Source organism: Osmerus mordax, chromosome 1, assembly GCF_038355195.1.
Source record: "Osmerus mordax isolate fOsmMor3 chromosome 1, fOsmMor3.pri, whole genome shotgun sequence".
Classification (NCBI taxonomy): domain Eukaryota; kingdom Metazoa; phylum Chordata; class Actinopteri; order Osmeriformes; family Osmeridae; genus Osmerus; species Osmerus mordax.
In genome coordinates this window covers 21,668,873-21,695,568 of record NC_090050.1, presented here as the reverse complement: position 1 = coordinate 21,695,568, position 26,696 = coordinate 21,668,873, and the positions used below count along the sequence as shown (strand labels likewise).

Here is a 26,696-nt window from a genome sequence, read left to right as displayed (position 1 = left end):
CCCCCCAGCCCTTCCTACCTGCTCGGCTGCTTCTGGGTCCAGGTGGCTGTCCAGGAGAGGCATGGTGAACTGGATCTTGCGCGGGCTGCCAGTCTCCATGGTGGCCCTGTCAGTGCAGGCTAGCGAAGACACGGATGCAGAGGGAGGGATGGAGGCAGGGAGGAGGAGGAGGGGGGTGCACTGCTGTAGTCCGGCGAAGAAAAGGTTTTTATTTGTCTCTCTCCTCTCAAACTCACTTTCTATCAACACCTATTTTTCTTCTCTTCCTTGTTCTGCTGCCCTGTGCTCAGTCTGTCCTGTGCTCAGTCTGTCCTGTGCTCAGTCTGTCCTGTGCTCAGTCTGTCCTGTGCTCAGTCTGTCCTGTGCTCAGTCTGTCCTGTGCTCAGTCTGTCCTGTGCTCAGTCTGTCCTGTGCTCAGTCTGTCCTGTGCTCAGTCTGTCCTGTGCTCAGTCTGTCAGTCAGCTTGATTCCAGCTCCTGTCCTAGTCTGTTTTTGCCACGGCTCCACGCTTACTGCTGAGGCAGGAGTCTCTGTTCTCAACTCCTCTCTATCTCTCTTGCACACACACACACCCTCTCTCTCTCTCTCTCTCTCTCTCTCTCTCTCTCTCTCTCTCTCTCTCTCTCTCTCTCTCTCTCTCTCTCTCTCTCTCTCTCTCTCACACACACACACACACAACCTCTCTCTCTATCACTCCCCCCACTCTCTCTCTCTTTCTCTCTTTCTCTCTCTCTCTCTATCTCTCTCTCTCTCTCTATCTCACACAGCCTCTCTCTTTCGCTGTGTCTCTGTCTCTCTCCCTCTCTCTCTTTTTCTTTCTCTGTCTTTCTCTCTGTCCACGGCTCATTCGCTGTTTCTGCCTCTGCCTCCCTCTTATCTTAAGTCCCGCCTCCTCTCCCCTCTCTTTCTATTGGATAGTTTCCCTCAGAGCTTATCTGCAGCATCCAAGCTACCAGCCTTTCTCTCTCTTGCCCTCTTTTACTCTCTCTTTCCCTCAATGTATGTCTCTCTCCCTCTGTACTTTAAATGTATGTTTCTCCCTCAGTTTTTAAATGAGAAATTCCAAAATAAACAGAACACACACATGATGCACACAGACAATTACAGCCCCCCTTCCCACACACACACACTCACACATAGACACGTACCCACTCACACATACAAATAAATGATTGTTGTGTACAACAGACAGACATCCATACATGAAACAGTACAAGGATAAGTGAGTGGCATTATTGGCTTAATCCAGTTGCACTGAGGGCAGATGAAGCTGTGATCTGCCCTCACTGGGTGCTTTGGTCACACTTGGTTTCCCAGTTCCCCTGCCTCCCCTCACAGCACTATGGTGATTGATCGTCTGCACTTCAGAGATTCCCTGAAGCCCACTTTGCTACAGGGGCCTTATATCTCACCCACACACCGGCTTGGAGACAGATTTCTTAGAGTAACATGGCGTAGCAAAACAAAGGCTTGACCTCATTGTGACTGAGGGCATCTTCCTAGTGGAAGCAAGACAGAGCCACAGATTGCCTTCACAGCTGAAAATGAAAAAATGGATGTGGCTGAAACAGGGCAGATAGCCCATAGACACGCTTGGCATTATCTTTCCTCACAGAAAACAAATCCCTCATGTTGATGAAACAAGTAGGCTTTTCCTGTGTTGAAAGGAAATGTAATTAAGCCTCCCCTGTGAAATAATGCCTCTGTCATCAGTGCACCAAGGTGCCAGCTAGCTAACATACTATGACATGCTGAGAGCAGCACTAACCAGACGATTACATCCGGCCCTGTATCCCCTCGAGAGCACACAACTGCTGGACAGTTCACACACACATGCATGTCTTGTAGCCCTGCATACTTGTGCTGGACCCAAGATGTCCTCTTGATCCGTAAATGTTGGTGTCCCACCAGGAGGTACTCCGGTATTACTCTCACTTGTTATACAAGTGACATGATGCTTTTCCATTGGTTACAAAAGACACTTTGCAGGCATCCGTGCTGAGACTTCCCTCACGGTTGAGTGATGACAATAATCAACAACCATTCATAGAAGGTGAGTGTGTGAATCTGGGTTTGGAGTATTTCTCTTAAAAAAAAAAAATCTAATTGTTTCATTAATTGGAAAACAAATGAACACTTCTACGAACAACAATCACACTCTTCAGTCATGCAACAGCCTGGCTCGCTTGTTTGACATTGAACATCCCTTTCTCATTTTCACGAGCTTCCCAATGTTGAGTTGTTCCGGCCGTGAATGTTTGTGATAGATTATGCTGTGTCATGGTCACATGACCCAGCATGTGTCATGTGACCATGGCTGTAGCGGCCAACACAATCTGTGTAAGCTCTCCAAGATGGCCGATGAGGACATGCGTAAAGAGGAGATCAAGGACGGGTTAGACAATCATGCATCTAAATGCACGGCGAGAGGCAATCAGGTGACACGTGTTAAAGGAGTTTGAGACGCTCTTGCGAGACGCTTCATGAGATGTGCTGTGGGAGGTGTCGTTGAGCGATGGGAGCAGACTTCTCTTCATCTCTGTCCCATCTCTCTCTACTCCCTCTCCGCTTCAAAGCCACACACGTATGAGAACCCCGTGCACCTGCACACGCACACACTCACTCACACACAAACAAGTTTTCCTTTTCAGACCCCCTGCCGACACCCTTGACTCATGAATTACAGATGAGATGTGTGTTTTAGTCTCCCGCTGTGCTGATCACAGAGCCACAGCTGCAGAGAAACCAACTCTCGCTCCCTCTAGTATCCTTACTCTCTCTCTCCCCCGTTCTTACTCTCTCTCTCTCTCTCTCACACACACACACACACTGTCTCTCTCTGTCTCTCTCTCACTTTTTCTCTCTGTCTCTCTCCCTCTCTCTCCCCTGTTCTTACTCTCTCTCTCACACACACTGTCTCTCTCGGTGTCTCTCTCTCTCACACACCTTAAGCACATCACAGTGGGGGGATGACCCTTCCAGTCTACTTTGAGTGTCCAGTCAAGGGGAAAGATAATAAACATAAACCTCCAGGACAAGTAGTGACACCTTGGGTCTGTAAGCATGTGTGGGTTAGGGAGCTGCCAGCTGTTCAACCTGAGCTCCAGTCCCCTGGAACAGCTAAGGGCTCTGGCTGATGGAAAGGCTGTTTATCCTGAGGGCTGATGTCTTATTCAGGCCGCAGCAATTTACTAAATGGGTTTGAAAGGATTTTATTTATCACATGGACTGCTTGACATCTGCAGCCAATGTGTCATGGAGGAAACCCAAGGAAAGTGTTTTAGCGTTGCAGTTCATTAACTGGACTGGAATGTTTGCTTCTGAAACTACATCTAAGACATAGCTGTCATGTGTGACCCTGTTTTGTAGTAATAGCCCCAGAGACGCTAGGAATTTTCTGACATCTTGCTTATGATTTATTTTAGTATACCCTCTTAACATATGCTGGGTTCATTCTGAACCAAAACGGATCATCTAGTTAATCATACAGTTAAGGTTTGAGCATCAATAGACTTAAAATAAGTATCGTGAAGAAACATGTCAGAGCGTGTCATTACACCAGGACTAAAACATGAAACATATATATAGATATATGTATATATATGTCTATATCAACACAAGATGACAACACAGGGACGAGATCTCGTTTGCAGGTGAACACAAACACCCATCTCCAGCCAACATCCAGTCTCAGGAAGATGCAGACAGGGATTAGAAGGTCCCTCCAGCACAGCGGTGGCGGTGGGGAGATTGGCAGAGTCGTCAGGCCAGTAATTGACTGCGGAAACCAGGCGAGAGCAGAGAGGAGTAATTGCATGTTCCAGGCTTTTAATTAGAGCGCGGGCTTATTACACACTGACTTCCCAGGTGGCCTGCGCAGTAACCAGAACAGTTTGGCGCTAGGGCGACACAGAGGTGCCCCCAATGTACTTTTTCCTTGTGAAGAAGAAACGCTGAATGATGTGTGTACTTTTGCCATCCCTGCACTGTTGTTACACTGTTATTATGTTGTTATTACACAGTTGTTACACTGATATTGCACTATAATTACACTGTGATGACACTGTTGTTATTGCAGAGATGGGAAGTAACAAAGAAGTAACAAAGTACAAATACTTTGTTACTGTACTTCAGTAGATTCTTCCGGCATCAGTACTTCCTTGTTTTTTTGACAACTTTTACTAAAACAGGTAGAAGTAATGACTACTTTTTACTTCAGTATGTCATATAGGTATAGCCCATACCTCTTTGACTTGAGTGAAAAAGTGTAGTGAGTAATTTAACTTTAACCAGAGTTTTTTTTAAACATATCTGTACTTGTACTTGAGTGAAGGATGTGTGTACTTTTGCCATCTCTGGTAATACGGTGCATAAATGTGGACATAAAGGTAGAGAGAGAGAGAGAGAGAGAGAGAGAGAGAGAGAGAGAGAGAGAGAGAGAGAGAGAGAGAGAGAGTGATGGAGAGAGAGAGAGAGAGAGAGAGAGAGAGAGAGAGTGATGGAGAGAGAGAGAGAGATGGTGAGAAATATCTTTCAGTAATTTATTTAGACTGAGTATTTGTGTGTCTGCGTCTTTGTATATTTACTCATCTCCGAGGGAGCCAATTAAAGCTGAAAAGTGACAGCCATAATCTGCAAGTGTCTGTGTCCTGGTGTCTGTCTGTCTGATGACTGCTGAACAGCCTCCACTGAGAGCTTCACATCTGATCCATCACTCACACACACATCAAACTCTACTCACAGCAAGAAGCTTTTTATTGGTTTAACAGAGAAAAGCAGGAGAACAAATCAACACACAAACTATATTTATATATATATATACTGTATATATATATAAATGCAACCAATGTTAAGTAACAGCAGACACACTATGTCAGTTCTATGGGCGTATGTGAAGCCCTCTGTGACATTGATTGTAAAAAGGGCTATACAAATACATTTTCATTTGATTTGAAACACAGAGAGAGAGAGAGAGAGAGAGAGAGAGAGAGAGAGAGAGAGAGAGAGAGAGAGAGAATACTCAGGGAGTTGCCCTGGCTACTGGCTGTCTGGGTAGAGGGGTAGTGGGGGTGGGGTGGTCAGGCACAGTACTAAATGTTGTTAAAGTTTTAAAAGTACATTACGTTTTGAATATTTCATAGTTGGTCTGTCCGTGGACGCTAGCATTAATCCTCTGCCTCCACTCAGGCCGCACGGTGTGTCTACTGGTGAATGCTGTGTGTGTTTGAGTGTCTGTCTGTGTGTGTGTGTGTGTGTGTGTGTGGCAGGATGCCCTACTTCCTGCCAAACCTCTGTGGCACAGCCATGCTCCAGATCTGGCCAGGGGCCACCTCCCAGTCACGTGACTGTATCCTCTCGTCTGAGAGCAGGCCTCCTCTCGCGCCACGGCCAAACCTGCACACAGGAGTACAGCTCTTAGACTGAGCCAGGAAGTATAGGTCTTAGACTGAGACAGGAAGTATAGCTCTTAGACTGAGCCAGGAAGTATAGGTCTTAGACTGAGACAGGAAGTATAGGTCTTAGACTGAGACAGGAAGTATAGGTCTTAAACTGAGACAGGAAGTATAGCTCTTAGACTGAGACAGGAAGTATAGGTCTTAAACTGAGACAGGAAGTATAGCTCTTAGACTGAGACAGGAAGTATAGCTCATAGACTGAGACAGGAAGTATAGGTCTTAGATAAAGACATGAACAGAGGTCTAGAGCTTGATGTGGATGAAGACAAAGACAATGATGGTGATGATGATGAGGATTAGGATAACGATGGTGATGATGATGATAATGATGGTGATGATGATGCTGGTGGTGATGATGATGATGATGATGAAGGTGTGCAGGCAGAACTCACCTCTGTGGCTGGTGGAGGACGGAGTTCCTGGCGTGTCTCTGGGAGCCAATCAGGAGCGACCTTAGCAGTGAGCTCAGTAGCATTCGCTCCTCCAAACCATTACCTCCCACCTCCTCACTTTCCTGTTACACACACACACACAGAACCAGTGTTACCCTTGCCTCCACACTCCTCAAACACACAGACACACAAGAACAGGCTATACAAGCCATTTCTCAAATGCTGCCACACACAGAGCACATGATCCACCAGCCAACTACACAACATCAACAGAACTGTCTGGAAATGAACAATCTGTCAACTCATTTATCACCAGAATGAACGCATCCTATTTAAATCCACTTGAGTTGTGTCTCATTCATTCTTTCTTTTTTAGCTGCTTGGACACGGTTGTGGTTGTGGTCGTGTCTTACCAGCTCCAGCAGCTGCTCGGCCATGTTGTCCTCTGAGCTGCCTGGCATGAGGTTCTCTCTGTTCAGCACCCCGTCCTCCTGGATCTGCAGAGACCGGCCCACCCCCGCCATGGTCAGAACCAGAGCCAGCACAGTCACCACCACCGCTGTGTCCATGGTGAAGAGGAGGAGGTCTGATGAGCTGGTTAGTGAGAGGGACGGATGGATCCACTTGGGTGGAGGTTTGCGCCCGTATCAGGGTGGGGGTCAGGCTCCGCTGGCTTGAAAGCTTGACGGTCGTCCTGGTTTTCGTTGAGGCTCTGGGAGGGTGGAGGATGCACTGTCTGGTCTTCTCTGGAGTCCTGTAACTTCACTGACCAGGGGACACTTTGCTGTGTCTTTTATACGCCCTGGTTTGCTCTTTAAAGGAGCCCAGGAGACCATGGAAATGGATGGGCAGAGGCTAGGGGGATGTAGGGACAGAGGACAGGAAGTTACAGTCTTATTTAATGTGAGGTCTTACTCACAGGTCCATTAACTCCTTTAAGAGCAACCAGGGGACCAGAGAAGCTGCGAGGAGAAGGTGTAAGCCCTGAGGACATCAGAGAAGCAAACACCAAAGAGGGAATTAAGAGTTATTAAAGAGAACGGAAAGGGACTTATACTGCCAGCACCCTGTCTGGACCTCCTCCAGAGCACCATAGACTACATGAGTCTAAACAAATAAATCCTCACAGAGAAAACAGATCTATTATTACTTTATATAGCAGAAGATTGATACTTTGTTTTTGTGTTTACTGCCCAACAGTAGTGGTCTCTCTGTCTCTCTCTTTGTCTCTCCCTGTCTCCCTCTTTGTCTCTCCCTGTCTCCCTCTGTCGCACTCTCTTTCCAAACCATCCTAAAACCGTGACTGTGTGCATGTGATTTCCATGCTCCAAGCTGCATGTTCTAATTTAATGCATTTAATTCCACAAACATAGAACCCTCTGTCCATTCAGAGGGAGGAAGTTCTTGTCAGATCATTATCTCAATTCCACATTGGATTATTTCTGTGTCTGTGTGTATACAGTATTTGTGTGTGTGGGTACAGTCTGTGCATGTATCTGTATGTGTGTACTGTAGTGGTCACCCGAGTGAAACAGAGATTTGGCTTATCAACAACACTAATGGGTGGCAATCCTCTTAATAACATCCTCCATCAGTTCCTCACTACACACAAACACCACACACACACACACACACATACTCCACACCTACCGCCATTAGCTACCATGGCAACCAGCATGACACACTAACTGCCACCAGGATCTATAGATGTGTCTCTCTTGAACTCATTCATCTGTGAGAAACATTTTCTCATCAGCATTTGAATCAACTCTTACTGTCAAAGGGCTTCACGTAAGTGGTGGTATAATGAATAGATAAATTCAACATTTACATTTAATTTTGCGTAGAGTGCAGAAGAAGAAGAAAATAAACATAATTCACGGAAAAGCACACATTGTATTTTTCTTTATTATTATCTGAAAACAATGTTTTAGGAAATGTACCTCTGCTAAAATATTATTCCTTCAATGCCAGTAACAGCTTGCCTAAACACTCTCAGCAACCCTCTAATTACATACATCCGACTACACTGTCCTTGAAATCGGCTATTCATTTTCAATCAGATCCAGTTTGCATGAGTCTATGACATAGGTTTTATAATTTAAAAAGAAACACAAAATTGTGTATGGTTTGTAAATACAGTATATCAGTGTTTGCGCCACAAGCCAGAACAGAGCTTTACTGCCCCCTGGTGTCAGGAGGCAGAAATAGCAGCAACATGTCATGAGACACACAATACGTTCTAATCTAGTGTGATCAAAATACTCAGTCTTCAAAACATGATATCTGATTCATACCTGATCATGATATTTTGTTGTTATTTTATTTACAATGTTAACAGTAAAACCAGTCAGAAATAAATAAAATATGGGGGATCATGATGAAAACAAAAACAGAAATCTTCTCTCATGCGGCTAATACACGATTGTCCAGCAATACCTAGAAAATACATGACTCACCATGCACTAACATGGATTGCCCGGCGGCACACTGTGTGTGTATGTGCATCTCCACGGCAACACCATGTTAGTCAATTTTCCCTTTCATTGTTCAATTAAATTCTCTTTCTGAGTTAGGCCTCTGCCAGTTCTACTGTAAGGCACTTTTATTCAAATACTAATAAAAGTATTGGAAATATTTACAATCCCTCTTTGTTTCAATATGATTTAGAATGCAGTATTTCTAAGTACAAATGTGCCATTCAGAGACACATGATGCTGGAGTAAAGTGGTGAAGTGGACATAAGGAGTGAATGAGACAATGTTAAATACAAATGCTGTGACTCACAACTTAGGCTTTCACTTGTCTTGTAAAAAACTGTCTTCAGTCATATATAGGTACAGTACTCTATGTGGTTTCCTGATCTTTTGTTTGTTTGTTTTCAAGTTCATTCAGGCAACGGGATCATTATGAAAACGGTGTCACCTAAACCCAAACCAAACTGCCAGAAACAAGCTGGTGTTTCTTGATTATTGCCTCCTAAAGTTGATTTGTTACATCTAAAAATAAAAAGCAAAAAGGCTAAAACAATCAAATAATGTACAAACAGAGTCCATCTCCTTTGCCCTCAGCAGTCTTACAGTAGTTAAGGCAAGCAGCAGTACACGTTGTGGGCGGTGTGTGTGTGTGTGTGTGTGTGTGTGTGTGTGGTGTGTGTGTGTTTAGTGTGTGCATGCATTTGTCTGCGTTAGTTAGTCCTTTGGTCTGGTAATCTGTGTGGACAGAGCCTATTGATGCCTCTTCATGAAAGTTCATCAAAGACTCTCTCTGCAGTCTATACTGCCCCGTAGACAGAACCAGAACGCTGTGATTGATATAGATTCAGTCTCGTCTGGGAGGGATTACTGTAAAACAAACAGCTACATCACAGTACAAATATAGAAAGTTCAGCATTAGCTTTGAGCAGTATTGATCCAGTCATTATAAATACACAATACACAAGTATCGATACGTCTTGATCAATCAACACAGAGCTGACTGTGTGAAGAGCACAGGCTGTTACAGTATACTGTCAACTGAAGAGACAGAGAGAGGGAGGGAGGGAGGGAGGGAGGGAGGGAGGGAGGGAGGGAGGGAGGGAGGGAGGGAGGGAGGGAGGGAGGGAGGGAGGGAGGGAGGGAGGGAGGGAGGGAGGGAGGGAGGGAGGGAGGGAGGGAGGGAGGGAGGGAGGGAGGGAGAGGGGTTGAGAGAGAGAGGTTGAGAGAGAGAGGTTGAGAGAGAGAGAGACAGAGAGAGGTTGAGAGAGGGAGAGAGAGGGAGAGAGATTGAGGGAGGTGTTGGTGGTCATGTTCAGGAGGTGCCGTCACTCCAGTGTGTGGCCCACTCCTTCTTGTGTAACATCCCTGACTTCTCCGTCTGGAACTGGGGCCGGTCCTGGCGAGGAATCTTCACAGCATGATACTGGGGCACCTGGTCTTTGTACTGAGCCCTCCGGAAGAAGCCACACTGTGGGGGAGAGAGAGACAGAGAGAGACAGAGACAGAGAGAGAGAGAGAGAGGGGAGAGAGAGAGAGAGAGAGAGAGTGATGGAGAGAGAGAGAGAGAGAGAGAGAGAGAGAGAGAGAGAGGGAGAGAGACAGAGACAGAGACAGAGAGAGAGAGAGAGAGAGAGGGAGAGAGAGAGAGAGAGAGAGAGAGAGAGAGGGGAGAGAGAGAGACAGAGAGAGAGAGAGAGTGATGGAGAGAGAGAGAGAGAGAGAGAGAGTGATGGAGAGAGAGAGAGAGAGTGAGTGGAGGAGAGAGAGAGAGATGGAGAGAAATATCTTTCAGTAATGCATTTTGCCCATGTCTTAGTGAATAGTCACCGTCATCTGTGCCGTCTTCTCAATCCACGACAGATCACAAAGATGTACCACCAGCTACCTGGACATCCTGTCATCATTCAACGTGTCACATGTGTAAGCACACACAAGCCAAGGGAACATGCCAGTGTGCCGTGCCACATCACACAACACGTCAGACAGAGTGCCACGCTTCACCTTCACCTTCACTTCACAGGTACTGTATGTGTAGACGTCACCCACAGCACCACGGGACAGGAGCTCATTCTGCCATCCTGACCGGCTAACTGATGAATTGTAATGTGAGATGAGGATGTCAATGACACGCTGTGACCAGGAGCTGAAGTACCACATGAACCTGTTACGGTCCTCTGACAACCAAAATGTCCGCCAGGATGAATCATCAAGGAGAAGGTGACACACACACATGAACACCCAAACACAAACTAGCAAACACACACGACACAGCTCCAAAAGCCGTACAGGGGGAGTGGTGGCGAGGCGGGGGGGGAGGGGAGCACACACCAGATAGGGAACACCAGGCAGGCTTTACCGCTTAGGGGGGAGGGGGGGAGGGGAGAGGGCAGGGCCGATGGGAAGGCCCTATTGGAGGTCTGTGGCCTGCTTCTCCGCCTCCGAGGGCTGGACGCCCAGGGTGGGCGCGGTGGAACTCTGTCTCGAAGTGGGGGCGGCGCTCGGAGCGCTTGAAGAACCCACACTGGAGAACCGGAAGAGGAGCAGGAGACAGGAGGGGAAGAAGATGAGGCATGAGAGGAGAGGAGAGGAGGAGAGAGGAGAGGAGGAGAGAGGAGAGGAGGAGAGAGGAGAGGAGAGGAGGAGAGGGGAGAGGAGAGAGGAGAGGAGGAGAGGAGGAGAGGAGAGAGGAAAGAGAGGAGAGAGGAGAGGAAAGAGAGGAGAGAGGAAGAAAGAGAGCAGAGAGGGAGAGGAGAGAGGAAAGAGAGGAGAGGACGGGTGTGAGCACACCATAGACATCAGAGGAGGGAAGGAGAGACAGGTAGAAAGAGGAACAATATTTACAAACGAGTGAGAGAAGAGAAAGGGAGTGTGGAGTGGAGAGGAAGAAAAGCGCTGCTTCATGATGGAAAGATATAAAAGCAGGAGATAGCTAGTGGGATGACATGAACAACATGATAAGATAAATGAACCAGTGTGTTGCTTTGCAGTCTCTATCTGAATTTCCTTTCAGGGATGAATCAAGGTTTTATGTAATTGTATTTCAAGGCTCGAGGCTGGTCAGGAACAGGCCCATAGCCATCATATGAGTTTAGTGATGTCCAACGACAGAAGTTCATCCTCAGCTATGGGAGATTTAAACATTTAGGGCAGGGCCATTTTGAAAAGAATGACCATGTGTTATTATGTTTTTTTTTTTGTCTGAACCTTCGGCACCTCAAATGTGTTTACGATCGTGATCAGGGGCCGTGTTCACCAGACACATCACAGCAGGCGCATTGATCTGGGGCCAGCTCTTCTGAATGAGGAAGTGGAACTGTCTTAGACCTAGTTCTGCATCACCAGTCCTACTCTGCGATACTTGATAACCACGGGACTGAAAACCCTGGTTCAGATGTCAGAACTGAAAACCAGGTGAGGTCAAAGGTCGAGGGGATGGAGCCGGTACCTTCCACAGTATGCAGACCAGAAGAGGACAACACCAGGACCCCTGCCAGGACCGCGATGAGGATGATCCACCAGGGGATCCAGTACTGATCCACCAGACCCATGCTCAGGGTAGATCATCACTGGGACCTGCACGGAACCAATCACATCCATCACATTAGCGGGAAAGGATCCTACAGATGCTTATGTTTAGTGTGTACTTTTTGTGTGGAAATGATCTTGTCTGTTTGTGTGTCTGAATGTGTGGGAGCTGTGTGTGTGTGTGTGTGTGTGTGTGTGTGTGTGTGTGAGAGAGAGAGAGAGAGAGAGAGAGAGAGAGACACAGAGAGAGACAGAGAGAGAGAGACAGAGAGAGAGAGACAGAGAGAGAGACACAGAGAGAGACAGAGAGAGAGAGAGACAGAGAGAGAGACACAGAGAGAGACAGAGAGAGAGAGACACAGAGAGAGAGAGACACAGAGAGGAGAGAGACCCAGAGAGAGAGAGACAGGGAGAGAGAGAGAGACAGAGAGAGAGAGACAGAGAGAGAGAGACAGAGAGAGAGAGGACACACAGAGAGAGAGACAGAGAGAGAGAGACAGAGAGAGAGAGACACAGAGAGAGAGACACAAGAGAGAGAGCGTACCTGTGAGGCAGCGTCCCTCAGCAGCAGGTGTTTGATGCTGGACTTGACGGTGATGTTTGGCCCCTGATCAGCAGCTCCAGAGCGCTGACTGCTGGGAAACTCCTGACAGATGAAAAGACAGAGGGAGAGAGAGAGAGAGACAAAGAGAAAGACAAACAAAGAGATGGAGACAAAGAGAGAGAGAGAGAGAAAGATGTTATTATTAAATACAATGAAATACACTTTCCTTTTGACTTCTTACTACAGAATGCCTTTTTACATGTAGATCAATGAACATGTGTAACTGTGCCAGGTTTATCCACCAGACTAACACATCGCCAGAGCTGCAGAGCAGCTTGAAAGGTCAAATATTCATTTGATCTTCAGTGCAATGGAAAAAAAGCATCTTGAAAGAGTCTCACCTCTATGAAGGTGCTGTTCCACAAGCGGGCCTTGATCCTGAGGACAGCAGAGCCCTGAGAAACTGTGCAGAGGACACTGGAACAGCACGCAGCGGGCCGAGCCTAGCAGGCAGTCCTGGAGAGGGGGGAGGGAGACAGCAGGTTTAGAACAGCAGGGCCCTCTCCCTCTCTCTCTCTCTCTCTTTGTACTCTTGGTCCGTCTCTCTCTTTGAATCTTGGTCCCTCTCTCTGTCTCTCTCTCTCTCTTTGTATCTTGGTGTCCTCTCTCTGTCTCTCTCTCTCTCTTTGAATCTTGGTCCCTCTCTCTCTCTCTCTCTCTCTCTCTTTGCATCTTGATCCCTCTCTCTCTCTCTCTCTCTCTCTCTCTCTCTCTCTCTATCTCTCTCTCTCTCTCTCTCTCTCTCTCTTCTCTGCCACATTCAGTCAGTCGACCTGCCCCTCCTCCTCTCCCTCCTCCTCTCCCCCTCCTCCTCTTCCCCTCCTCTCCCCTCCTCCCCCTCCTCCTCTCCCCTCCCCTCCTCCTCTCCCCTCCTCTCCCCCTCCTCCCCTCCTCTCCCCTCCTCCTCTCTCCTCTCCCCCCTCTCCTCACCAACTTGAGGGACTTGCGTCTCTCCGAGGCAGCCACAGCCGGGGTAGTTCTTCCAACACTGCCTTTGGGTCATGACCACACCCTCTTCCTCTGGGTGGGACCGCCCCTTCCTCCTCGCCTGCTGGAGGAGGAAGGGGCGACAGGAAACAAAAAGTCACACACCCTGGGTGCACTTGATTTGGTTCGCCAGCAAAACATCAAAGTCTACGATGAATGGAATGCGGCTCAGATGGTGGTAGGGAGGTCGTCTGAGGGGCTTACCTTGAGGTGCGCAGGCCGGCCCGGGTCTGTGAGGCTGGTGCTCAAAACTCAGGGGGTTGAGGGCCAGGGAGTGGGTGCAGTGGGTGTGTGGGTGATTTTGGAAGTGCAGGCTGGTGGGGTATAGGAGCCACTTCCCATTGGACAGTTCGTAGGGCCACATGATGTTCAGGAAGGCGGAGCCAAGTGTCTGAATGGACTGCCCAGGATTGGTCACTGACCGGAGCGGGAAATTGTGATGATTTAATACCAGCAAATGTGATTTTGATAACGTGATAGAATATGGCTTTGTGATTTAAACTTGCTCTCTCTTTCTCTGCACCTCTATTACACACAAACAGACACACACACAAGCATCTCACCGTGAACTCAAAATCTACAGGGCTCCCTATATCGTCAAAGGTCGTCATGGCACTTTCTCCCTTCACAGCTCCGCTGAAGAACAGTTGGGTGGGGACGAGCCAGCCTGCGGAAACACACCAACACACCAAACAACCGCTGCATCACCACTACGGAGGGGGTCAGCCAGGTCACCAAGGCAGGCGTGTTTAGGGGCGTCGTGCCTCACCCTCACCCTCAAGCACTTCAAACATTCACTGGGGGTCAGCCAGATATGAACCGTGACAGCATGTAAACAGTGCAGGGTGTAAACTGTATGAGCATCGTGGTTGTTCCCAGAATCCTCCAGAGAGGGTGCAGACCTACCCGCTGAGACAGACAGGGAGCTCTATCACCACCTTGGCCCGGGCCGTGACTGCAGCCAGGTCAGGCTGCTCACTGATCCTGGAGGGAGACAGTGAGGGGAGGAGACAGGAGGGAGGAGACAGGAGGGAGGAGGGAGGAGACAGGAGGGAGGAGACAGGAGGGAGGAGATAGGAGGGAGGAGACAGGAGGGAGGAGACAGGAGGGAGGAGATAGGAGGGAGGAGGGAGGAGGGAGGAGGGAGGAGATAGGAGGGAGGAGGGAGGAGACACGAGACAGGAGGAGGAGACAAGGAGACAGGAGGGAGGAGATAGGAGGGAGGAGACAGGAGGGAGGAGACAGGAGGGAGGAGACAGGAGGGAGGAGACAGGAGACAGGAGATAGGAGGGAGGAGATAGGAGGGAGGAGACAGGAGGGGAGGAGACATAGGACAAGAGGGAGGAGATAGGAGATAGGAGAAAGAGGACAGGATATCTATAAAGCAAATATTGACGTCAAAGATTGGATGAGTGTGTGTTTTTGGTAAACACACACTCATCCAAAAAAAAAACATTTGAGAACTATAGTAATCGACCACAAATGTATGTGAGATGTGTGAATTTGAGAAGATACCAATGCTGAGGTCAGATATGTCAGGGTGTGTCTATATCAGCGGTAATGTCAGAGACTGATGTGTGAGAGATAACAGAGAAGAGACTGTGTAAGAGATGTCCATGTGTACAGTAAGTGTTAGAAAGAGCCTCAGGACCTGAGTGAGAGAGAAGAGAACATGATGAACTTACGTAGCCATCAGGAGGCCAACAGTCCAGTTCTGTGGTCTCTATGGTGATAGCAGACGTACTCAAGATGATGGAGAACTTCATCTGGTTTAGAAACGCAACAGAGGAACAACAGAGTCTACATTTTCTGGAGATTAAACATGAAAATCAAGTTACACATGCATTGATAGACTTGTAAGTGTAGGTTTGCTACTGGAAATCACTGCAGGTTCTTGAGATAATGCCTGACCACAAGTAGTGCACTTCTCATCAGATCTGGACTATCTGTCACCTCTCTGAACCCCAGGCCAGGCCAAACACAGATAAATGCAGCAGTCTGCGTTCAGGACAGTCTGCGTTCAGGACAGGTCTGAGAGACCCTTGTCTGTAGGGTCCCTATCAGCTGTTACCTTGGCATCCCTCTTCACAGGGTTTCCCAGCTCGCACTCAGCCTTCGAGCCATTCTGATTGGCCTGGCACACCACCTGTAGTCACATGACACAAGGACATGCGTGAGCCCTTGTTGAAGGTCATGGTATGAAAGTAAGGGAGGTGCGCCCTTGCATGTAACCCTAACCTAGATGAAGAACATATCAGTGAAGAAGGATTAGAACAAGAAGTGGGACTGGTAATAAGAGCAGGACCAGGACCAGGACTACAACTAAGGACTAGGGACAAGGGTTAGAGACTAAGACTAGATCCAGGGTCAGGGTTCCTGTGTTCCTGTGTGTGTGATCCTACCTGCTGTCCTCTGAAGCCGGAGTAGGACAGCGTGTCGGGCAGGGAGACGAGGAGCTGGGCCGCATGGGCATCGTCTCCATCCTCGTCTGGGGTCATGGGGTCAGACGGAGCGTTGGTGACCGTGATCTCCAGAACCACTGACCGCTGGTCGGACAGGGAGAACACGGCCACGCCGTCCTCGTCCCTGCACACACACACACGCGCATACACACACACACATACACACACACACACATATACACACACACACACACGCATACACACACACACACACACATACACACACACACGCATACACACGCACACACACACACGCACACACATACACACACACGCATACACACACACGCACACACACACACACGCATACACACACACGCATACACACACACACACATACACACATACACACACACATGTCAGGGGTGTGTTCTGGGTGTGGCATTGTGTTAGGGACACCACCCACATGAGGCTGTAGTCACCTTGGTAGAGGAGTGAAGAAGTCCGAGGTCAGGGGTCGGGTGCCAAACTGGTAGCTGAGTTTCAGGTTGCTCTGGCAGATCTTGTCATCACCACAGCCCTCCCTCAGGAAGTTCACCTGACACACACACACACATACAGTATATATGAAGCCCTGTACAGCACACACTTATAACGGCGTGTCCAGACTGAGTACTGACCTCCGAGTGTAGAGTGTTGGACGTGTCCACGCTGAGGACGGGGGCCAGTTCCAGGAGGCGCTGGGGCCCGGGGGGGCGGCGAGGGGGGGTGGGCTTGATGGTGTGGGTGATGGCCAGCGAGATGGGGCGGAGCTTATCACGGATCTTATCCTACCAACAGACATCGACCAGCAGACATCAGGTGTGTGAACAGGTCAATCAGCACCATGGTCAGTGTGCAGAAAACGGGCGTTGAAACCAAGGGTGTATGTTTCCCCCTCCAAAAAATTACAACCCTTTTTTTAAACGAAAATGAAATAACGACTGCATCCTTAGTCATTTAAAAAAACTGTCCCACATTTGAAAACAAAACAAACCTACTGACATGCATTTGGAAGACAGCGCTCTGGCAGGCGGGCTGAGCCTGGCCGCTGAGCTCCAGCTCCTCCGTCTGGACGTACTCCGGCTCCAGGGAGCTCCGGCCCAGGAAGGTGCCGCGGTGGGGCAGGCCCAGCTTCCTGCGCTCGCTGTCAGCCTCAAACAGCACCACGAGGGCTGCACGGGAGCAGGGGACGGAAGAGGGACAGACAGGACAGACAGAGAGGGACAGACAAAGAGGAAGAGAGACAGACAGAGATAGAGAGAGTGAGAGAAAGAGACGTTAAGAGTGAGAGTGAGAGAGACAGAGATGTTGAGAGAGAGAGATGTTGAGAGAGAGAGAGAGAGAGAGAGATGTTGAGAGTGAGAGAAAGAAAGAAAGAAAGAGAGAGAGAGAGAGAGAGAGATACAGAGAGGAAAGAGAGCAAGATGGAAATGTCAGCCCACCAGGAGTCCACTTTCGAATCTTCAGAGGGAATACAGAATTTCCCAGCTGCAGCCCCAGATGAAGTTACGGGATGCAGAAAGCAGTAGTTTTCTAGAGTAGTGCAGTGTAATGATGACCCCCACCATGGGGGCTGTGAGAGAGAAGGCAGACGTGGCTACTTACTGATGTCAGGTGAGTAGGACTGTGGGTGAGCAGTGAAGGTGAAACAGGCCTTGACCTCCACACTGAAGAGAGAGCACACACACCAGGATGGAATTACTACATCTAGAACACCTGGAACTGACACACAATCGTACTATTGTGTCAAATATACGTAGTATCCACACTAAATCGATTTATTTCCAAGTTTTATGACATCCAGCTTTATAGATCAATAGATAGTATGTTGAAGTGGATATTGGATTTAGTATTGTGTAGTTGCCAGGGTTACAGCAGTCGGACTCACCATACTCCATCTCTGTCCTTGCAGTTGTTCTGTTCCAGGTCAATGTACTGGGGCTCTATAGATAAGACCCTCAACACATGGATCACTGGACGGGACCTAGGTGGACACACACACACACACACGTAAACGCACACACATTCACATAAACAAATAAATAAAAACAGAGATCACAGGTAAGTCATCATCATGTTTTCAAACCAGGGGATTCCTCCATTAGTAAAAATCTGGATGATTATTCAATTGAATACTCTGGGCAGTTCTACAGTCCCTTTTCTCCGGCAGTGGAATCCGTTCCGTTCGAGGGGGTCAGAGGTCAGAGAATCTCACCTGGGACACGGCCCATGCTAACGTCTCAGGGAGGGTCTCACCTGAACAGCACCACCTGGTCGCTGAGCGAGCCCACCGCCAGGTCCGGGTACTGGTTCTTATCGATGTCCAGCCCTCCTGAGATGGAGTAGCCGAACCTCTTCACCTGCTGATCCCGCCCATCCAGAACCTTGTGAGCGAGGGAGAGAGAGAGAGAGAGAGGGAGAGAGCCTCAGAATGACTGGAGAAGAATACGCTTCAGATCACAACGGTGTGTTCTGACTCATGTTTAGGGTCACCACACACTCAGTGTTTGCTAAACACACTTCCTCCTCTCCTTCTTACTATATTGTTCCTGTTACAGTTTCATTCTGGAGTCAGATGGCTGAGTGGTTAGGGAATCAGGCTATTATTTAGAAGGTTGCCGGTTCAATTCCTGGCCGTGAAAAATGACATTGTGTCCTTGGGTAAGGCACTTCACCCTACTTGCATTGGGGGGAATGTCCCTGTACTTACTGTAAGTCGCTCTGGATAAGAGCGTCTGCTAAGATGACTAAATTTAAAATGTACATTTTTGCTTTGGCAATATTTACTAATGTACATGTTCAAGTCGATGAAGCCTTGTCTGAACTGATGTAAGGGAGCAGGGTACAGAGAGCAGGGTACAGGGTACAGGGAGCAGGGTACAGGGTACAGGGAGCAGGGTACAGGGAGCAGGGTACAGGGAGCAGGGTACAGGGAGCAGGGTACAGAGAGCAGGGTACAGGGAGCAGGGTACAGGGAGCAGGGTACAGAGAGCAGGGTACAGAGAGCAGGGTACAGAGAGCAGGGTGCAGGGAGCAGGGTACAGGGAGCAGGGTACAGGGTACAGGGAACAGGGAGCAGGGTACAGAGAGCAGGGTACAGAGAGCAGGGTACAGAGAGCAGGGTACAGAGAGCAGGGTACAGGGAGCAGGGTACAGGGAGCAGGGTACAGAGAGCAGGGTACAGAGAGCAGGGTACAGAGAGCAGGGTGCAGGGAGCAGGGTACAGGGAGCAGGGTACAGGGTACAGGGAACAGGGAGCAGGGTACAGAGAGCAGGGTACAGAGAGCAGGGTACAGAGAGCAGGGTACAGGGAGCAGGGTACAGGGAGCAGGGTACAGGGAGCAGGGTACAGAGAGCAGGGTACAGAGAGCAGGGTACAGGGAGCAGGGTACAGGGTACAGGGAACAGGGTACAGGGAGCAGGGTACAGGGAGCAGGGTACAGAGAGCAGGGTGCAGGGAGCAGGGTACAGGGAGCAGGGTACAGGGTACAGGGAACAGGGTACAGGGAGCAGGGTACAGGGAGCAGGGTACAGGGAGCAGGGTACAGGGAGCAGGGTACAGGGAGCAGGGTACAGGGAGCAGGGTACAGGGAGCAGGGTACAGGGAGCAGGGTACAGGGTACAGGGAGCAGGGTACAGGGAGCAGGGTACAGGGAGCAGGGTACAGGGAGCAGGGTACAGGGAGCAGGGTACAGGGAGCAGGGTGCAGGGAGCAGGGAGCAGGGGTCTCTTCTCACCTGAGCAGGCTTGGTCTCGATGCCCGAGGACGAGCCTCTGAAGATGAACACTTTACCATCCCCGTCAAACGGCGCGCCCACAGCAATGTCTAAACACAACAACACGATGACAGGCATGAGGAGAAATGGTTCAAATGCCAACCCTAAGTCTCACCCTCACCTTGGGCCACCCTGACCCTCACCCTCTCACCTCCGTATCCATCCTGGTCCAGGTCTCCCACACTGTTGACGGTCATCCCGAACATGGAGTCGTAGGTGCCGTTGAGGCGTATGGGCCGTGCCTCGGCCCAGTGACTGGCGGGGTTCAGGAACACGTACACTGCCCCGCCGATCTCTGCCTTGCGGTCAAAGTAGTTTGGGGCTCCCACGATCAGGTCTGTCCAGCTGATTGAGAGATGGAGGGAGAGGGAGGGAGTTAGAAAGGGAGAGGATATAAGTGAGATCGGAGAAGATAGAGACAGAAAGAGAGACTGAGAGGGCAGAGAGTGGTTAAAGAGAGAGACAAAGGGAGGACAGAGAGAAACAAAAGAAAGGGAAAAAGCAAAGCAAGAGAGTAAGATAGTCGTCACCCATCACTGTTGAGGTCGGCCGTGGCAACCGAGTATCCAAAGGAGGAGGCCAGCTCCTCTCCCCACAGGATGTGCTGCGGCACCAGGCGATACACGTTGTCCTTCTGCAGGAGGACCACCGCGCCCGTGTGATTGGCTCGTGGCGCCCCCGCCACAAAGGTCATCTCCCTGTAACTCATCAGGCCCCTGGCAGCATCCACAGAGAACCCTGTGGCAGGGGTCAGAGGTCAGGGGTCAGTATCGAGCGTGGGATCAGATGCATCGCCCCTCATGGCTCCCTGCTCCTCTCCTCCTCCATCTAATGAAATGTGTGCTCTAAGTGCTCATTGATTTAATGCCACATACATGATGGGGGTAACGTTCTGTGCTGTGTTTGCAAGTAGAGAAATATATTGGTGTGTGTGTGTGTGGGGGGGGGGGGGGGTCGATCGCTACAGTAAAGAGATTCATGGTACTACTACTTTGCATCAGTAGCTTCTGCTTAACACAGCATGTAAACAGAGCTGTGTGACACTAATCTCATTAATGGTTTAAAGAGATTCTCTCCCTCAGTGGTGTGTATTTGTTTGTGTGTGTGTGTGTGTGTGTGTGTGTGTGTGTGTGTGTGTGCACCTATGCATACATGCTTGTGTGTGCGTGTCCTGTGAGGGAAAGTGGAAATGTGGCTGTGTTGCATACAGATCGGCCTGCCTGGTGGAGGAGAGGAGGAGGAGGAGGAGGAGGAGGAGAGAGAGAGAGCAGGAAGGTGCATGTGCTGCCAAGTGACACTGTGACAGCTAGCTGTGAGAACCAGCAGCTTGTGTCAAACTGTGTGACTGACTGTGAAACTAAACAAAGAGATGAACAAGGTTCTACAGTGAGCAAACACCCACACAATCTTACACATGCAGGGGGAGCGGGGGGGGGGGGGGGGGGGCTGACAGGGAGGGGAGTGGATTGGGACCCGGTGAAGGGGAGGCATGGGGGGGGGAGAATAACGCGGGGAGGTCGGGTGAGGCGAGGGCTGGGCTGGGGGGAAAAGGGGGTGTCTGTTAGTCCTGAGTAAACATGCTAAAGCGTGCGAGACACACGGACACACACACACACACACACACACAGACAGACGGTGGTCAGCTCCAGGGTGGCAGGTTTGGAATGTGTCTGACAGCAGCTCACTTCAGAGACAGTGATAAACAAGGAGCTTCTGCTCCTGACAAGGCTGGCTGGTCCTGATAGTAACTATAACAGTATTATATAAAACGAAAATAAACTTCAGTACGAACACAACTTGCTTGGTTTTGAGTGATCCATATTGTATAATCCCATGAGGTGTGAGTATATTTAATGATGATAATAACAATAGGAGTGGCCTCTGCATCGGTAACCCTGAAACTAAACTCTAAGATGCCTTTAGTCTGATGTATGAAGTAGTTAGGATTGATGTAGGCATGCATGCTCTAGGAGAGGTCAGAGGTCATAGGGGCAGTAGAACATGGGGCAGAGGGCAGGGGGCAGTTCAATATGGCAGTGATGGGGGGGAGTGAAAAGGTGAACTGGCATTAAAGGAGGTGGATAGAAAGATTTAGAATAGAACCGATCCACAGGACTGATGGATTAGGAAGCATTGATCCCCAAAACATTAGTGGTTAGCAACACTTTGATCCTCAATGAACATGACTATGTCTCTCTGGCTAGCTCTACTGATAGGTAAGAGTTATCTGTGTTAAAGTTACAAATGTAAACCTTTGACGAAGCCAGATATCTTCATATCCACGAAGGTTTGCCAGTGATTACTGTACAGTAGATTCAACATCTCAGCTTGTAAACAATGTTCACAGTGCAGGTTCACCATAACTCTCTGCAATCCTAAGACTGTCTACAACAAAATATCCATGAAATATGGTCAGGATTTTCTCCTACATTTTAGTAGCTTCCTGTTTCCTGTGTCTGAGCTTCCTGTTTCGTGTCACTGGTTAAAGCTCCCGTTGGTGAACCGTCACCATGGAAACATGGCCAGCTCAATGCAGACGGGCACACACAGACCCAGGGATGTGGCTCTGCGCACACAGACGGACGGACAGAAAGACAGCATAGCCTCTTTACACTACTGGACAGACAGACGGACAGTTAGCCAACATGATTGGTCACAACAAGCAGACTGGACAGACAGACTGACAGCTAAAATCACCACACGGACTGCAGAGAAGGCAGAATCACAGACGTCTACAGAGGGACCAGACTGCTCTCACACAAAGAGACCACCATCAACACTGCACTCTTAAGATATGTAGAAAACCCTCAACTTAAACGTATCAAAAAGCATGAAAAAAATTCTGTTTTCTTCCATTGGTGCAGTATTCAAGATGGCTCTTTGTGAATGACATTCTACAGTAATTCTACACACGTCTAGACAACAGCTAGGGAGGCCACAGAGGGGGGGGGGGGGAGGCGGAGGGCTGGCGGAAGGCGAGACACTACACAACGAACCCGGTTCACACGACACCACACGCCTACAAACCTAGGTAGCTATTGTGGGCTACATCCTCAATACTGTGCCGGCTGGTGTGCTCCAGAGTTTTGTACACCAACGCATCTTCCACGGGACTAGCCATGAACAACAGCCCTGACGGCCCAGAAACAGAGAGAGAGTGGGGAAGAGGGAGGAGGAGAGAGGTGAGGGGGGAGAGTGGGGGGTGGAGGGGGGTGGAGTGGTGAGGGAGGAGGGAGGGAGGAGAGAGGGAGTGGCAGGTGAGAAGGAGCAGGTGATGTGGTTTCTTCCTGGTACCGTGGGGTGGTGCTCTCTCTGAACCACCGGTACCTGAGAAGGACGGCAAGAGGACCTCAGACTGAACCCAGAATGCCTTGCAGGACAGGAGAACAGTGGCTGAGTCACTGTTTATGATATCCAGCTCAAAGCAGGGCTGGGTGGGTGGGTGTTCTGGGTGGGGCGGGGGTTATGTTTAGATACAGGATCTTCGTGCTCAGGGCCTCTCAGGCTATAAGGATCGCTGTCTGGATGTGAATGCATAGCTCAGTTGCCAAAAATCATGTGGGAAAGTATTTAGAAAATTGAGGTGGAGTCAAGTGGAGACCTGGTGAGTCTCACTGCTGGGATTAGAGAGGGAACCAGAGGAAAGGACGTCTCTATCTCTCTCTCGCTTTCTATCTCCATTTCGCTCACTCTTTCTCTCTCTCTCTCTCTCTGACTCTCACATCTACTTCCCACCCTCCACCCCTCTCCCTCCTCCGTGCTGTGTGGGAGTTGGGGGCTGTGCCATCAGTGTGTCAGCTGTGTCTGGGGGCAGGATGAGGGGTGCAGTCTGGGGGCTGGTGCCATCCTTCCCTGGCCCTCTCTCTGGTGCTCTGGCAGGCAGGCAGCAGGGAGCGGAGAGGGCGGTTACCCAGGTAACTATTGTAGGGGACGGGGATGAGCTGGGCGTTCAGCTGCTTCTCGTCCGCCACCTCGTACGGCCCGTCGTCATAGAGACCCAGATCCAGCAGAGTCTGGTTTATGAGTTCCACGCGCATCTCGCCTGGAAGGAACACAGGTGAAGGCAGGGCAAACACACGCACGCACACACACGCACACACACACACACGCACACACACACACGCACACACGCACGCACGCACACACACACACACACGCACACACGCACACACACATGCACTCACACACACACACGCACACACGCACACACACATGAGCGAGTGGACATTTACTCAAACATTGTGCAGGTCTGCAGTGCGCACACACACACACACACACACACACTGGTCACATTCACACATACAGTTCTCAACACATACATAGAAACATTACACTGTGTGCAGGTAGAACATCCATGGCTGTTATTCAAATGATCTGATACATTAAAGTGAATACTGACATAACAACAGACCTGCGTTATAAAAGTAATTAATAAGATTAATAATCTCACCCCACGTATCCAATAAAGTAAACCATAGCCATCCCTCAGCCCAGTAAGGAGATACAGCAGCAGATCAATCACAGTCCATTCTTTGATTAACTTCTCTATCGATCGATCAGCACAGTTAACTGCACAGCCCATTTAGCAGATTGGCTTATCAATGGATTACACATAGTTTACCATGTGATAGAAACTCACTGTGATGCATATTAAATCACCTGGATGTTGTTTTAAATAGGCATTTTATAAGAATTGTTATTCTTTCACTACTTCAATCAACCCCCCCGGTGAGCACGGTAACAGCATGATGTCAGGAGTTGCATATACTGTCATGCGATTCCACGGTGGTGTTATTCTATTGGGATCACACCCCTGCATGGGGCCAACCTCTCATTACCTTTCCAGTTGTACGTCCCTGGAGCTCCGAACAGGATGAAGTTGTTGTCGGGGGTGAAGCTGACGGCCAGGCCCTGCTGACAGAAGCCAAACTGCTCGTGGCCCTGGGAACGCCCCTCGCAGAACTTCCACTCGCCCCCGTCCAGGTCGTCGCGCTCCGTCAGGTCCTCGCTCAGCACGTAGCAGCGGCCGATGGGGTCGCGCGTCTCCGACGGCTTCTTCACCCGCTGGCGGAGCTCGTACAGGTGGGCACACGTCTGGGGGGGGGGGGGGGGGGGGGAGTTAGGGAAGGGAGAGAGGAGGGAGAGGGGGGAGAGGGAGAGGGAGGGAGAGAGGGGGAAGAGGAGGGAGGGAGAGAGGGGGGAGAGGAGGGAGAGAGGGGGGAGAGGAGGGAGAGGGAAAGAGGGAGTAGGGAGTGGGGGGGTCGGACAGAGAAAGGTTGAATTCATGGTCTAGGAACTCAAACAGGACCCTGTGGCTCGGCTGCATACTAGTAGGGTGAATGTAAGACACTGGTAACATGTACACATGTTAGAATAGCTTGACCTGACCCCAGGCTGTGTGTGTACTCACCACCACCTTCCCTCCAATCCCCTGGCTCTTCACCGTCACCCCCAGCCACTGGTTGTCCTTGCTCTCCCTCTCAGGGCTCACTGTCACACACAGGAAACACTTCCAGTCAACAACTTCCTGTTCCAGTCCACCCTATTGACCTTTACTCAGTAACAGGTTTGGTACACGACTGTAAAATCACAAACTTATTGGAAAGTAGCCACAGTCTTGGATAGTTGTTGTGGATAGTTTTCTGCTGCAATCGGCAGACTTTTTTGTTGTGTCGTGTAACATGAACTTCTTTCAGAAGTCAGCGAACTTCATGCAGGACTAGCTCTCTCTCACCGTCTCCATCGATGTCCACGCGCTCACAGTCAAACTCCTCCTCCGTGATTGGACAGCGGAACAGGGCACCTGGACGGCTGCCTCGCATTTTACCCAGCCCCGCGGCCTGCGGCGCCCCCACCAGGATCCTGCAGGAACACGCACAGACGCCTCAGTAGGTCCCGGCCCCTGGCTCACATCAGGCATCACTACAACGTCCTTCTCTGTTTTGAGTCGTTTGTACTCCCACCCGTGTGAAGGCCAGAGGGCACAGCGTAGGAAAAGTTTTATTTTCAGTGTCATGGCTGCTGATATTTTGGGGTCGGGCCTCCGGCCTGGGCCTTATACGGCCAGGCTGGTCCTGGGGGCTATTTAAAAACTCTCTGTTGAGCCACATTCCACCCAACACACTCAGCCAGGGCACAGACGGGAGAGCGGGACACAGGGAAACACAGGGAGAGGAGGAGAGAGGGGAGGAGGTGAAAAAGAGAGAGAAGAGCGTGAAAAGGGAGAAGGAAGAGAAGGGCTGGACTCTGGATGGCACTGCCTACAGTCCTACTGAATAATCCATGTGAATGCTGTGTAACGTGTAACTATAAACCATGACCAGGTCAATAACCTGCAACAGTGGGAGGGACACCAGCTCCTACGAGAAGTGGTCTGTCTCACCACCTCTGGCTTCCTGGTGGCAATAGCTCACCTCAACCAGCGTTTTGCAGGCGACTGGGTAGTATCCTGGCTATAAATACAGAATAGCTGATAGTGGTGGAGAGGCCAGACTGGGAGGGGGGGAGGGAGGGAGGGAGGGAGGGAGGGAGGGAGGGAGGGAGGGAGGGAGGGAGGGAGGGAGGGAGGGAGGGAGGGAGGGAGGGAGGGAGGGAGGGAGGGAGGGAGGGAGGGAGGGAGGGAGGGAGGGAGGGAGGGATAGGACCCTAGCTCTACAGCTCAGCTGAGCACAGGTAGAAAGAAACCACCCTTCACAGAAAGAAATACAAGAGTAAACGAGAGGCAATCTCGTTGTTTCATTCCTCAGACTAAGGCGCAAAGCATTCATTCTTGTCCGCCTTCCGTAACAGTCGAGCTGAGCTCCAAACCGCCTAGAAAACAACAGAGAAACTAAACCCTGGCGTCTGAGAGAGTGGCTGGTCTGCGCTCTGTGAGGAGGTGGGCGATGGCTGAGGCTACGTTCAAACAACCTGGCTGCAGCTGTTGCACGGCCCCCTGTCTAATTGTCTTCACCATGCTTTGCTGTGACTCAGTGGTTATAGGAGAGTAACCATGGAGATGGGAAGGATGGTGTGTGGTGTTATAGGGGGGTATGG

At 49.9% G+C, this 26,696-nt stretch overlaps 3 protein-coding genes across 3 annotated transcripts in view; all 3 read right to left on the bottom strand.

Moving 5' to 3' along the window:
• Positions 1–509, bottom strand: part of LOC136947724 (protein phosphatase 1 regulatory subunit 1A-like) — a gene marked incomplete in the record, with an annotated part of 9,326 nt that extends 8,817 nt beyond the window's left edge. The window contains 1 exon segment of the mRNA XM_067241884.1: positions 19–509. Coding sequence (XP_067097985.1) covers positions 19–99 — 81 coding nt within the window.
• Positions 510–5,273: 4,764 nt separating this feature from the next.
• On the bottom strand, positions 5,274–6,417 carry npffl (neuropeptide FF-amide peptide precursor like). The gene is made up of 3 exons (XM_067245297.1): positions 6,262–6,417; positions 5,849–5,970; positions 5,274–5,394 (listed from the first exon to the last, which is right to left on the bottom strand). The coding sequence occupies exons 1-3, from the start codon at positions 6,415–6,417 to the stop codon at positions 5,274–5,276; spliced, it is 399 nt and encodes a 132-aa protein (XP_067101398.1).
• A 3,105-nt stretch (positions 6,418–9,522) lies between these two features.
• The window catches only part of itga7 (integrin, alpha 7), a 28,940-nt gene continuing 11,766 nt past the window's right edge, over positions 9,523–26,696 (bottom strand). Inside the window, 30 exon segments of the mRNA XM_067233855.1 lie at positions 9,523–9,793; positions 11,771–11,794; positions 11,796–11,874; positions 11,876–11,898; positions 12,395–12,496; positions 12,796–12,852; positions 12,854–12,897; positions 13,389–13,505; positions 13,646–13,854; positions 14,000–14,091; positions 14,093–14,108; positions 14,348–14,425; positions 15,127–15,146; positions 15,148–15,207; positions 15,513–15,587; positions 15,844–16,027; positions 16,326–16,441; positions 16,524–16,673; positions 16,888–17,057; positions 17,491–17,552; positions 17,774–17,869; positions 18,142–18,269; positions 19,623–19,711; positions 19,813–20,006; positions 20,192–20,399; positions 22,689–22,793; positions 23,572–23,703; positions 24,500–24,755; positions 25,072–25,151; positions 25,396–25,523. Coding sequence (XP_067089956.1) covers positions 9,638–9,793; positions 11,771–11,794; positions 11,796–11,874; positions 11,876–11,898; positions 12,395–12,496; positions 12,796–12,852; positions 12,854–12,897; positions 13,389–13,505; positions 13,646–13,854; positions 14,000–14,091; positions 14,093–14,108; positions 14,348–14,425; positions 15,127–15,146; positions 15,148–15,207; positions 15,513–15,587; positions 15,844–16,027; positions 16,326–16,441; positions 16,524–16,673; positions 16,888–17,057; positions 17,491–17,552; positions 17,774–17,869; positions 18,142–18,269; positions 19,623–19,711; positions 19,813–20,006; positions 20,192–20,399; positions 22,689–22,793; positions 23,572–23,703; positions 24,500–24,755; positions 25,072–25,151; positions 25,396–25,523 — 3,250 coding nt within the window. The 3' untranslated portion in view covers positions 9,523–9,637.